This window comes from Furipterus horrens, unplaced genomic scaffold (genome assembly GCF_987537825.1).
Source record: "Furipterus horrens unplaced genomic scaffold, mFurHor1.1.pri manual_scaffold_1, whole genome shotgun sequence".
NCBI classification, from domain to species: Eukaryota; Metazoa; Chordata; class Mammalia; order Chiroptera; family Furipteridae; genus Furipterus; species Furipterus horrens.
The window spans coordinates 95,377,510-95,390,148 of NW_028327171.1; the positions used below are offsets into that span (position 1 = coordinate 95,377,510).

At 42.3% G+C, this 12,639-nt stretch overlaps 1 protein-coding gene across 1 annotated transcript in view; it reads left to right on the top strand.

Moving 5' to 3' along the window:
- Positions 1-6,108, top strand: part of PLCXD2 (phosphatidylinositol specific phospholipase C X domain containing 2) — a 46,804-nt gene extending 40,696 nt beyond the window's left edge. The window contains exon 4 of the mRNA XM_090276401.1: positions 5,522-6,108. Within this exon, the coding sequence (XP_090132527.1) occupies positions 5,522-5,681 (160 nt within the window). The 3' untranslated portion in view covers positions 5,682-6,108. The remainder of the gene's footprint in view (positions 1-5,521) is intronic.
- Positions 6,109-12,639: the final 6,531 nt, after the last annotated feature.

The window sequence follows — 12,639 nt, forward strand, 5'->3', positions numbered from 1 at the left end:
AGGAACACAGTGGAGTGGGCCTCAAAGTCAAAGGGACGCTTCTAACCTACTGCTGCAACCCATGGGGTTGGGGCCCAACCATCTGTCAGCAGGACCTGGCTCAGCCTTCTCCATTGATCTCATTTTGGTAAATGTCAGAAGTTAAGAAAATAAGGTAGCTCCTCCTCACAGTGGGTTCTACAATTCCCTTTCCTTGTACATAATCCTAGTTATTTGATCCTTGCCTTGGTTGACACCTGCAACCCGACGCTGACACAGAGCTCTTTGTCACCTGAGCCTGCAGATGCCTGCCTTTCCCACATTTCTCAGCTCAGGCTCCAGGGATCCCCTGAGGTTTGGCTCCAGCTGAAGTCAGCTGGAGTTGCCACAGAGCCTTTAACTCTCATTTCCCCACGATCACCAGAAGATGGCGCCTGCATTTCATAGTAAAACATCGACTAGCAATTTTTAAAATTTTGAATGGGTCAGTCCTACTGTGGCCTTTGTGTGAACCAGTGTATTCCAGGTCTCTGTCTCCAAGAGAAGACTGTATTTGGGGCCCTCCGTTCTCAGCTCACAACATTTTGCCACCCAGGCAGCAGGATATTACTGACCACTTTAAGAAAGTTTTTTGTTTGTTTTTAACCCTCGCCTCACCCAAGGATATGTTTATTGATTTTCAATAGAGGGGAAGGAGCAGCAGGGAGAGAAAGACATGGATGTGAGAGAGAAACATCCAACGGTTGCCTCCTGTACATGCTTCTATTTTACCATGATGCAAAACTATGAGGACACTTATAGCTCCCTCCTTTTTTTCCTCCATGGTATTTTATACTCACTGCTAATATAGAAAGTATCACACTAAATTGTCATCATTGTTCATGTCACTAAATTATGAGCTTCTTTGACAAAACATTCTATCACACAGAGAGCTCGCAAATTATAAAATGGGAGCAACTGAGTGATTATTTGTTAAGAAGCCACACAGACTGCTGGAATAACTGTATATGCATATGGAAAAGGTGAACCTTGAACCCTATTAACACCATATATGAACATTAAATTGAGATGTATCTTAGATCTAAACATAAAAACTAAAACCATGACGTTTTTAGAAGAAAACGGGAAAATGTCTTTGTAAATTGGGAGTACGCAAGATTTTCTTAAGTCAGTCACATAAGTGGTAAAAAAAATATTGATGTTAGACTCCTTCAAAGTTAAGAAATTCAGCTCACCAAAATATGCCAGTGAAAAGATTAATAGGCAAGCTTAGGCAGGGGTATAATATCAAAAAGTGTAATTGACAAAAGACTAGTATCCTGAATATATAAATAACTTCCACAACTTAATAACCAAAGAAAAAATAAAAATATTCAACAGATACTTCCCAAAGAAGATACACAAATGGCGGATAAGTATGGAACAAATGCTCAACATCAGTAGTCATCAGAAAAATGCATATTACAACTCTATGAGAGACTTCCGGCCAAGATGGAGGCGTAGACAGACACGCTGCGTCTCCCTCAACAACTAAGAAGGAATACAACTACCTCAAAACTAGAAACAACCAGAAGTTTCAGAAAATCAAAGTGCATGGAAGTCCAACAAACAAAGATATAAATAAGAAATACTCATCTAGACAGGGCCCCCAGAGACCTAGGACATCCACAGACCCACCCACTCTGGGAACAACGGCCAGCGCAGCACCTAGAGGGGCACCAGTCCGGTGCAGAAGTGGGAGAAGTGCCTGGAAAAGGGGCGAGTGCTGGGCAAGCGGCATTGTTCCTTCTCAGACCCCTCCCCCGCACACAGCGCCACAACGCGGTGAAACAGGTCTCCCGTAAGTTACTGATGAAACCCTAAGGCGCCGCCCCTTACAGTGTAGTAGGATCCATAGCTCTCCTTGGTACACGGAAGCAAACAAACACAGGAGACTTCCGGCCAAGATGGAGGCCTAGACTGACATGCTCCATCTCCCTCCACAACTAAGAAGGAATACAATTACCGCAAAAGCAGAAATAACCAGAAGTACCAGAAAATAAATGGAAGTCCAGCATATGAAGTTATAAAGAAGTGGTGCTTATCCGGAAAAGTAGGAGGGGCGAAGTCAGGGAGGAGAGATCAAGCTGTGCTGTCCACAGCAGCAGCAGCGACGGAGGCAGGACAGCGGTAAGCACAGACAGCCATATTTAAGGGGAGGCAAGAAGCACCTGGGGAGCACCCCCAGCTGCAGACCGGACCCATCAGCTGGCGATTCCAAAGCCGGGGAAGGCAGACCTCCATTTCCTTGGACTATGAGGCCCAGAGGAGGTGGGGATGAAGGAGGAGGCTCCCAGTCTCTCAGCAGAGAGTGAATGGCAGGAATCTGTCTTGGACCCCCACCCGCTGCAGAAAACACCACAGCATGGTGAGAGGGGCCACCTGGTTGTGACAAGTGCATGGGGCTTCGCCGCCTATAACATAGGAGGTATGACAGCCCTGCCCAGGAAACAAAGGTAAACACAAACTGTCAGGATGTCACAGATCATGATAGAGATCCCGGTGACACAGCTGACCAGACAGCAAATATCTAATCTAATGAAGCAGCAGATAGGAAATCTTTCTGAGGCCCAGTTCACAGCTTTGGTTATAAAAATGCTTACAGAGCTAATAGCAGATCTTAAACAAGATGGGGAAGGAATGAAAGCTAGTCCTGCTGAAATGAACAAAAACATACGAAACTAGTGGTGAGGGCAAGAAAACCAGGGATCAAATCAACAAATCGGAACATAGGGAAGGAACAGTCAACCAGTGCAGAAAGAGGAAATGAGAAGTGAGGAAAATGAGGAGAGGCTCAGAAACTTATCAGACAGCTATAAGTGGGCCAATATCCAAATCATAGGGCTGCCAGAAGGTGAAGAAGAAGAACTAGAAATTGAAAACTTATGTGAAAAAATAATGAAGCAGAACTTCCCTAACTTGGGGGAGGAAATAGACTTACAGGTCCAAGAAGCACAGAGAGTTCCAAAAAAACTGGACCCAGGGAGAACCACACCAAGACACATTATAATCAAAATGTCAAAAATTAAGGATAAAGGGAGAATCTTAAAAGCAGCAAGAGAGAAGAAGAGAATTACATAAAGGGATCCCAATAAGACGATCAGCTGATTTCTCAGAAGAAACTGCAGGCAAGAAGGGACTGGCAAGAAATATTCAAAGTAATGAAAAGCAAAAACCTACAACTATGATTACTCTATCCAGCGAAGCTGTCATTCAGAATAGAAGGGCAGAGAAAGTGCTTCCGGGACAAAGTAAAACTGAAGGAGTTCATCAGATCCAAACCACTATTATATGAAATGCTAAAGGGACTTGTTTAGGAGAAAGAGGATCAAAACTGTGAACATTAAAATGAAAACTGTATCACAACAACCAACAACAGAAGCTAGGGGATTAAAACAAAGGCAGACTAAGTAGACAACAAGAGTGGGAAAAGAATTATAGGTATGGGGAACATTTTGGGGGGAGGTAAGCGGGGAGAGGGAGGTGGGAAAGAGAGGGAGATGGTACAGGAATTAAGAAGCATGGTAGGAGGGAGTGGAGTAGACAGGAAGATGTTGAGAAGAACTATATGCACAACCAATGGACATGGACTAAGAGGGGTGACAACTGGAAGGAAGGGAACAAAGGGAAAAGAAATTGGGACAACTGTAATAGCATAAACAATAAAGCATATTTTTAAAAAACTGAGATATTTTACACAGTATACATGGCAAAAATTAAAAAGACTGATAGCACCAAATCTTGGCAAGGATGTGAAGCAACCAGAACTCTTGTACTTCGTTGTCAGGAATGTACAATGGAAGTATCTCTTTGGGAAAAAGATTTGGAAGTTTCTTAATAAAACTAAATGTAAACTTAGCATGTAAGAGACCAATTTCACTCCTTGTTATTTAGCCAAGGGAAATACAAATAAATGTCCACTAAAAGGCTTGTGTAAGAATGTCCATAACAGTTTTAATCATAATATTAAAAACCTGGAGATAGCTTTTTTACCCATCACTAGGAAAATGGATAAACAAACTACAGTATATTCATATAGTGGAATACTATGCAGTTACTTTAAAAAAAGAACAAAATACTGAGGCAGGCAACAACATGGGTGAATTTCAAAACCATTTGCTGCAGAAAGAACCTCATAACTAAGAATACATATTGCATGGCTTATATGAAGTTCTGGAACAGGCAAATTTAATCTGTCATAGAAAAAAATCAATGTTACTGTTGCCTCTGAGAGGATGGGAGCAGGGATTGAAGGGGAAAGGTACATGCAGGAACTTTCTGGGGTGTTGATAAAGTTCTATACCTTGATACGGGTATGTGTCATGTGTATCGTCGGCAGCCGTCCCTCTCGAGAGACGATGGTGTAGCTTCTTAAGAGTCTATCTGCACTGCCGAGAATGGCTGTGCAGTCCGACTCGGGAGTGACACGGTATCTGTCTCCTCCCGTGTTGAATCGACATCTTGCGATGACGCTGGAGTGTCCTCTCCAGTAAAGCTGAAGCTACAGAGCCTGGGCAGGGTGATATGGAGGGTCTGCTGTTGCCCATGCAGCAGACCCCCCCTCTCTTCGCAGCTGAAGGGTCCAAGGGAAAGACGGAGTCAATACAGCTTGGCTTCAGGTGCGCCGCAGGAGTTGCCGGTGTTGACTACAACGTCAAACCGCCTTAGGGACTCCGGCTCCGGATTTTCTGTCGGGGTTTACTCCCTTAGCCTTTCCCCTGAAGAGGTATGCCGCAAGGCAGCGGAGGTTTTTTTGGAGTCAGAGTTTTCCTTCTCTGATGTGCCCTGACTGGAAGATCGAACCAGCGACACTTAGCTCGCAGGCCGACGCTCAATCCACTGAGCCAAACCAGCCAGGGTCTGTCATGTGTATACATGTGTCATGTGTATACACTTGTCAAAACTAGTATACGCTTAAGATTTGTGCACCTTACTGGATATAGGCATTATGCCAAAAGAAAACTTGAAAACAAGTATGGAACCCTAGTTAATTGTATGTGTGCTTAGGTGTTTAGGGAGTGCAAATAGATGTTTGCCATTGAAATTTGTCAAAAATACAAGATAGGTTGATGGAAGGATAGAGTGACAGATTGATAGATATAAGCAAGTATGTATATAAAACGTTACTCGTAAAACCTAGATGGTGTATATACTTACTGTAAATTTCTTTCAGTATTGCAATATTCTTGAAATTTTTTATGATAAAAAATAAAGAACCTATTGATAATTAGGCTTTTGATATTAGTTTTTAAGATCCTGTTCACATGCATCTCTTTGGGGCTTGTGGCAAATAATCTCTTCTCCCGGCACAGCAACCCTGAAAGTACAGTTCTCTGGTGGAATAGACATCACTTTGTGCCTGAAAGAGATAGGAAGCCTAAATGGACCAACTTCTGGGTGCTCATGCTTTTATTGGCATACTTTTGTTACATTAAGGGAAATGTTTTATTCCCACTTCTGGAGGAGCTCTTCTAAACTCCACTCTGTTCTCGCCTCCATGTAGGAACCTTCCTGCCATCCTGGACTGGGTGAAAGCCCAGAAGCCTGGAGCCATGGGTGTCAACATCATCACGTCTGACTTCGTGGACCTGGTGGACTTTGCCACAACTGTCATTGAATTGAACGACCTCCTACAGGAGGGTAGAGCTTTCGCTAAATGCTGATTTAACTTTTTATTTATCTTAATGTTGAATTTGTTGATCCAGGCTGGAGTTCTGAAGGGTTTTCTGTTAGGATGGCCCCTGGGCAGTGATGATGAAGTGAGTAAGAGGAGGAGGCTGTTTTTCCCCCTCTTCACAGTGCCATTTGGATAAAATTACAGACCTTTTTTTCCCAATGAAACTTTTTAAAAACTTAAGTCCAAGGGAAGAAAGCATGTTTCATGAGATCAAGGTCAGTATCTCCTCAATGGCTTGGGATGTTGAAAGTAATATGGAAATGGAGTCTCCAAGAACCATTGGGGCATTGAGTGTCTGTCCCCCTAGTAGACCTAGTTCCCTATTGTCTTCCAGGATGTGTGTTTGAGTCGGTGAGGAAACTGAACCAGAAAAACATTCCTGGTCAAAAGAACGTCTCATGGCAAGTGTAGACTGCCCCATGGGGTGGCTCTAACATCAAGCGTGGCCTTTGAGGAGAGACAGGGACAAGCATCAATTCTCTCTAGACATGTTGAAGGTCAAAGGCATCTATCACCAAGGTATTTCAGCCACAAGCTATTCTTGCATAGCTTGTGCTTGGTAACGGGTCAACTTCATTCTTTAGATAAACTGTGCATACTGGCCTCCGTGTCAGAAATTTGTTTCCTGTTTGAAAGCATTGATTCCTTTCTCTTTCTTTGGCCCCATCTTAAAAGTGAAAGGGACAAGGATGAGAGATCTTTTCAGTGTGGGGCCTGACAACAGATAGACATGCATGTTTGTTGCATGCTAGATTCTTTTATTTATTTAATTCTGTAGCATTTCCCAAAATGGCTGCCAGGTAAGCACCTGCATTGTTTTGGCAAAGTCCCTTTCGGAGCGGAATCTTCAAGCCAGATCTTGGAATTGCATTTCTTTGTTGTCTGCCTTGGACTCAGGTCTGCTCTGTGGGACACACTTAAAGGGTCTGTAACACCGTGGAGACGGACACAAGATGCATGGGAAAGTGCAATGGGTTTAAGCGGGATACTCCAAGTGGCTTTGGAGCCTTTCTGTAACTCCTTGAAAACAAGACTACCTCGGGGACATTTAGGATGACTTGTGTGTCATCAGGCGAGAAATACCCAGTGTTGGAACATTTCCAGTTCATGTCTTGATTGTTCTACTTTCTAAAGGTTGTTTGAAGCTTCCTAATCACCACTGCATGAGGGCTTTGAAACTCAAGAGGGGATTTTTTTTTTTTATTGATAAGAGGTGCTTATCTATAAAGAGCCCTCTTGTGTTTTATTTATTTATTCATTTATTTATTTATAGATTAAGTATCTTCAGTGCTTCTTACCTCAAGAGCACTCACAAAGGAGCTTCCTGAACTTTCTCACCCAGGTCTGATGCTGCTATGGTCTTCATCCCTTAACAGGACCATGCATCTCAGGACTGTGAGTGACCTGTAACTCTGCTGTGGATGTCCGACTCCCTCAGTCAGGGCAGGCACTGTTCATGTGTGAGTGTGGTTCAGATCCGAGAAGCCACTCCCATGCCATGCCCTGAGGCAGAGGAAGAATTGGGTCGTGAAGAACTCTCAGTTCTTGAGGAAGACCCTCCAAAAGAGGGTTGAAAAGGAAGCAGCTAGAAAGAGAACTGGGCATGGGAATGTGTGCACTTCAGTGCTCCTAAGAACTGTCCAAGAATCCGTTAGCTTCTGGATTCTTAAGGAGGAAAAGTCAACGTGCAATCCTGGGTGGATGTGTGCATGCCTAAGATTGTTGGACCACCTCCCAGAAGTTTCCCCTTTCTATTTTTTGATGCTCATTGCTGGATTTTCAGGTTGCCTGCAGTGAGGGGTATCCTGGAGGAGCTCCTAGAAACACATGCACACCCCCAACTCTTGGTCTTCCAACCTTTACTCTCTGTGAGGTACTTTAAGCCCTGACCTGTAGCTTCCACAGCTTGAGGAAGTCACAACATAAATGCCTCTGGGAACATCTGGTGTGACTCTTCCTTTGCTTGCATTGGAACCCCTATTCAAAGAAGTTTCTGGGGTTTTATTGTCAAGCTCTTTAGGGCCTTCTATGGAGAGGAGGAGTAAGGAAGTGAGTGCCCTCACTTTCATAATTTTCCTTCAATTCTGATATTAAACTCCAGTGACAAGCTCTGAAATCCCTGGCCTACCCTCAGGGTTTTATTTGTTGTTATTGTTTTATTTTGGTCCCCGTTTTTAATTCATGGTCAATTGCTATGAACTAGATCATTTCCTCTCTTTAACCCTTTGTTACTTGGCAAAGAGATAAGGAGGCAAGAGGAGAATTGTTCTTCTCTGTTTTATTTGAGCCTCAGCTTTGTCCAGGTGCTTGGTGCTATGAGGCCAGGTGTGTGACAGGTATCTACACAGGATACCAGTGACACTCAAAGGCTGCTGACTGTTCAGTGAAATGTTTACTTGATTCTTTTTCCTTTAGTTTTAAAGTATATAGTTGCACTTGGGTTGTACCATTTAAGTGCACCTCAGTGTTTGCATGATAAGAGTAAAGTCATTGAACATGACACAAAAAGCACAGTGGGACCAAGGTCGTATGCATGGGGTCCTGCTCTGCGGAGTGGGTGTAAGCGCTCACTCTTTCATGCTGCTTTGGGTTGCCAGCCTGGCTTGCATTCTGAAATTCTGCACAGGAGTTCTGGGAGATAAGAGGAGGGTTATTTATAGTTCACCCTGATAAACACCTTTGAATTAGCAAGATTTCTTCCCCAAAAAGAGTTGCTCAGCATATTATAAGGGATTTGAGCATTCTGCTCCTTGACCTAAGGCCAAGCAGGAGGGACTCAGTGATGGGACAGAGGGAAGTAGGCTTTAGTTCCGTGACACACTCTGCAACTGCCAACAATGAAAATGGTGACCCAACCATATCGCTTATTCTCACAAGTTCTGGGGACCTTTCAGATCAAACAGGGTTATCATATTTGCTCAGAACTAACTTCAAGATCAGCTAAAAAGCTACTTGATTGATCCAAAAGAGGACTATAGTATTTGGGACCATAGTTATTCAGAAAAGTAGACAGAATTTTTTATGCACTCCCTCGATCATTTGCCACAGGGCCACATTTCCATGGCATTGTGGCAAAGGGGACCATTACAGGTTCAGTTAGATTAAAGCGGTGTTGAAAGGCTTGAAACTTGGAGCCTATTAGAGGTACCACTGTCATTTCATGGGTCCAGAAGATATTCTTAGGATTGGAGAGAGAAGTCAAGATAGAAGGTAAAATGGTAAAATTTTAAGGATTAAAATTTTAAATAATGGCAGGTCTAAAAGGGTCATGCCAAAAAATATTATATATCTGATGTATCAGACTCTCTAGTAATTAAATTTAATTACTTTCCTTAGTCCTGAGTCCAGAACCCTATATTCTTGAGAATCATTGTCACAGTTTAAAAGCAAGATTTTATATAAACTCAAAGAAAAGCACAAGATCTGGGCCCAGCTAATGATCAATCTTCAGAATCCTAGTTCTTCTTTTACGACCTCATATTCACATCACAAAACTTATGTTCAAGAAGACTGTGGTGGAGCATTCTAGAATTAAATGCAGTTTTGTGGTGAGTCAGGATTTAGCGCAAAGCGAAAGGTGGAGATACTGAAGGGATGAAGACTGAAATGAACCCACCTGTTTTTTTGGGAAGCAAAAGGGCTACACAAATCCAGACCATCCGACAAAATTAGTTCACGCCACAGTGGAAGTTCTGTAATGTTCTTTATTGGCTGACTGCAGATGTGTACCTGCAGTACACAGGTTCTGCAAAACGGAGCCAGCCGATGAACAGGGTACAGCCATGGGACCCTCGCCCCTGGCTGAGCAAGGAAGTGATCCTGTGCTAAATCTGCCTTGGTTCTTTCAACTGGAATAAAGATGCCGTCTGCTACTTTAGTGCTGTTTTGCGAACCTTGGTCAAATAGCACCCCAAAATATCAGGCCCCTAATGATGGGGTTGAATACCATATATTTATGGGGTGTGCAGTTGTGATTCTTCCTTGTGTACCATGTGGGAGAAATGCTACTCAGCTTCATTTCTCAAAGGTGCCACTGTTAGAGGTTGTCAGTTCAATCCCTTAGTCTACTGAGGCCACCCATCAATAGTGTAGAGGGATTGTCCACCTCATTCCTTCTCATCTCCTTCATGGAACACCACTTTCTCCTCTGGTCTCCTGGCCAACCTCTGTCATCTGCTGATTACTGTTAATTACAGAATGCTGACAAAACTTACAGTAAAAGGCACATACATTCAACGATGGTGAAGCACACTCTTATCATAGTGGGTTTCGCTCCTTACTCTTCCCAAATGCATTATTCGGCACCCCTCCCTACTCCCACCCAATCACTAGGACTACATCTGATTGGAGCCCAGAACTTGGGGCCAGTCCTTCATTCAGATATCAGGGGCTTCCTCACAGCCTTTGAGGCCAATGAGATGCACAGAACTTTGAAAAGTCAAATAGGCCTTCGGTAGCTTTGTACATTTGCAGTTTTACAAATTTGTTATTAGTTTATAGCACTAATAACACTTAGTCCTGAATCTATAATATCAACATGATAAATCTTAGTACATATTCTAGAGACAGTGGTACTTCGCTGCTATTATACTTACTAATTTATACCCCAGTTAATAAGTATTACATACAGATTGTGTATGCATTATTGTATTGTATATGCATATATATATAGTATATATGCCAACTTCACTGATTAGCATTTTAAAAATACAGTAGTCCTCTCTTATCTGCAGAGGATATGTTGCAGGATCCCCAGTAGAAACCTGAAACCATGGATAGCAATGAACACTATATATGCTATGTTTTTTCCTATACATACATACATACCTTTTCACTTAAAGAAAGCACTTTATGGCTTCTCTTTGGCATATCTGAATTGCCAGCATGACTACTCTTGCACTTTAGGGCCATTATTAAGTAAAATAAGGGTTACTTGAATACAAGCACTGCAATACTGCGACAATCAATCTGATAAACTAGAAGGCTACCAAGTGACAAATGGACAGGTAGCGTGTATATAGCATGGAGACCCTGGACAAAGGGATGAATCATCTGGACGGGATGGAGCAGGACGGCTCGAGATTTCATTATGCTACTCAGAACTGCATGATTTAAAACTTAAGAATTGTTTATTTCTGGAATTTTACATTTAATTTTTTTGGACTGTTGTTAACCATGGAAAGCAAAACCTTGGATAAGGTTGGACAACTGTACAGAGATTGTCACAGTGAAAATTCTCGGTCAATTTGGATGATAAGTGAATCTGAAAATGCTCTATTAGATATTATATTTTGTTCTCTGTGTTTGCTGTTTTATTACAGTGCATGCTGTTTGCTACCTTAAGTAAAATAATAGTAAATTATACCAATTGTAAGGTTAGAATTAAAATTTTGCATACATGCTGCTTGATACGCTGAAATGTATTTTGTGGCATAATTATCTTATTCAAACACATTTCACTTGGCTTTTTTCCCCTAGGAAACAGTTATTCAAATATCTCTCTCTACTTCTGTCTTGTAACCTTGAGTATACTGCTTAATTCAAACTAAAACATAATAAAGCCAGATTACCTCATTTTAACTGTGAAAAAGTTCAAATAGATATGATGATGTAATGTCTTTTCTTGTGTTTGATTTGAACTACCTAAATAAGCTTAAATCTAATAATAAATATAAAACCTGAACAGACACTTCTCCTTTGTTTGTATGCATATTTTATTATTAGCCATATAAATACTCGAGTAACTATTAGTCTTAGTAGTAGGAGTAGGAACTTTGAACCCAGCCCCTCCAAATAGCACTCAATACAATTCTTCAAGATGGCTATTGTGGTGATTGGTGAGTAATTTAGCAAAAATTAACTACAGTAATGTAAGAAAGAGCGGACAGTTGAAAGAGAAAAGAACGAGAACATTGCATAATCACTGGACCAAATATACATTGCGTAGAGAGTGGGAGCATGCCACTGGTGGTATGCAAGTGATGTGGGGTGAATGTAGGCCACATCCTTGAGTAGCATTCATATCATTAATCACTCACTCATTCTGATTATATGAAAGGCAAGTCTTCGCTTAGTGATGAAACCTCTCTAGCCCTTGTTTAGCAAATACAAAGAAGACAATAGTATTCAGTTAACATTTATTATCATTTTGTGTGTATTGTATTTTTCGTAAGGAAACTTTCTTCACATTTCCTGTAGAAGTCCACACATGAGTCATCCTTTTTCTATGTAGCCCTGTGCTACGATTTAACCAGGGCAGCAGGGAGAAAGCTCTGGAGTCACTCAGTCCTACAGACCGCTTGCCGGATTCACATGGAACACAGAAAGCAAACCCCATTTCTTCAGCTTGGAAAGTGATTGCTTTCCTGTGAATCCCTGAGGTGAAGATGCCTGAATATCCTGGATTTTTGTTGTTTTTTCCAAAGGAATTTTTCTTGCTCAGCAGTATGTTTCTTTGTTTATACCTCTGTAAATCTGCTCACTGTGGCCAGAAGACTGTTATTATTTTTAAGACTTGAAACCTTTCCTTCTCAGAGAGGGACAGTGGCCAAAGCCCGTGCGCCTCAAGCCTCACCCAGGATGGCTTGGACAATCCCCAGTAAAACAAAAGTGCTAGTCAGACCAGGGTGTTTGCACAGCTGAGCAGAGTTTTGGGATAGCATGGGTGGGGAAGAGGGACACAAGTGTCAGCCTCTGTCTGGTAGCATCGTGTGACTGAGAGAAGCCTTAGGCAAGCAGATGGCTTTAATCTAAGGGTCCTAGTGTCCAAAAAATAGGGATTATTCCGAGGAGGAAAGCTCTAGGAAGCAGAGCGATTGTTGCGAAAGGAGGCCACTGAAAGCAGTTCTTTGTTGAACTTGAGAACCTCTCTGCTTTTTGGCCTAAAGACCTTCCTGCCCTGACCCAATGTGGGCTCAGGGAGTCTCATCTATCTCAAGGCCTCT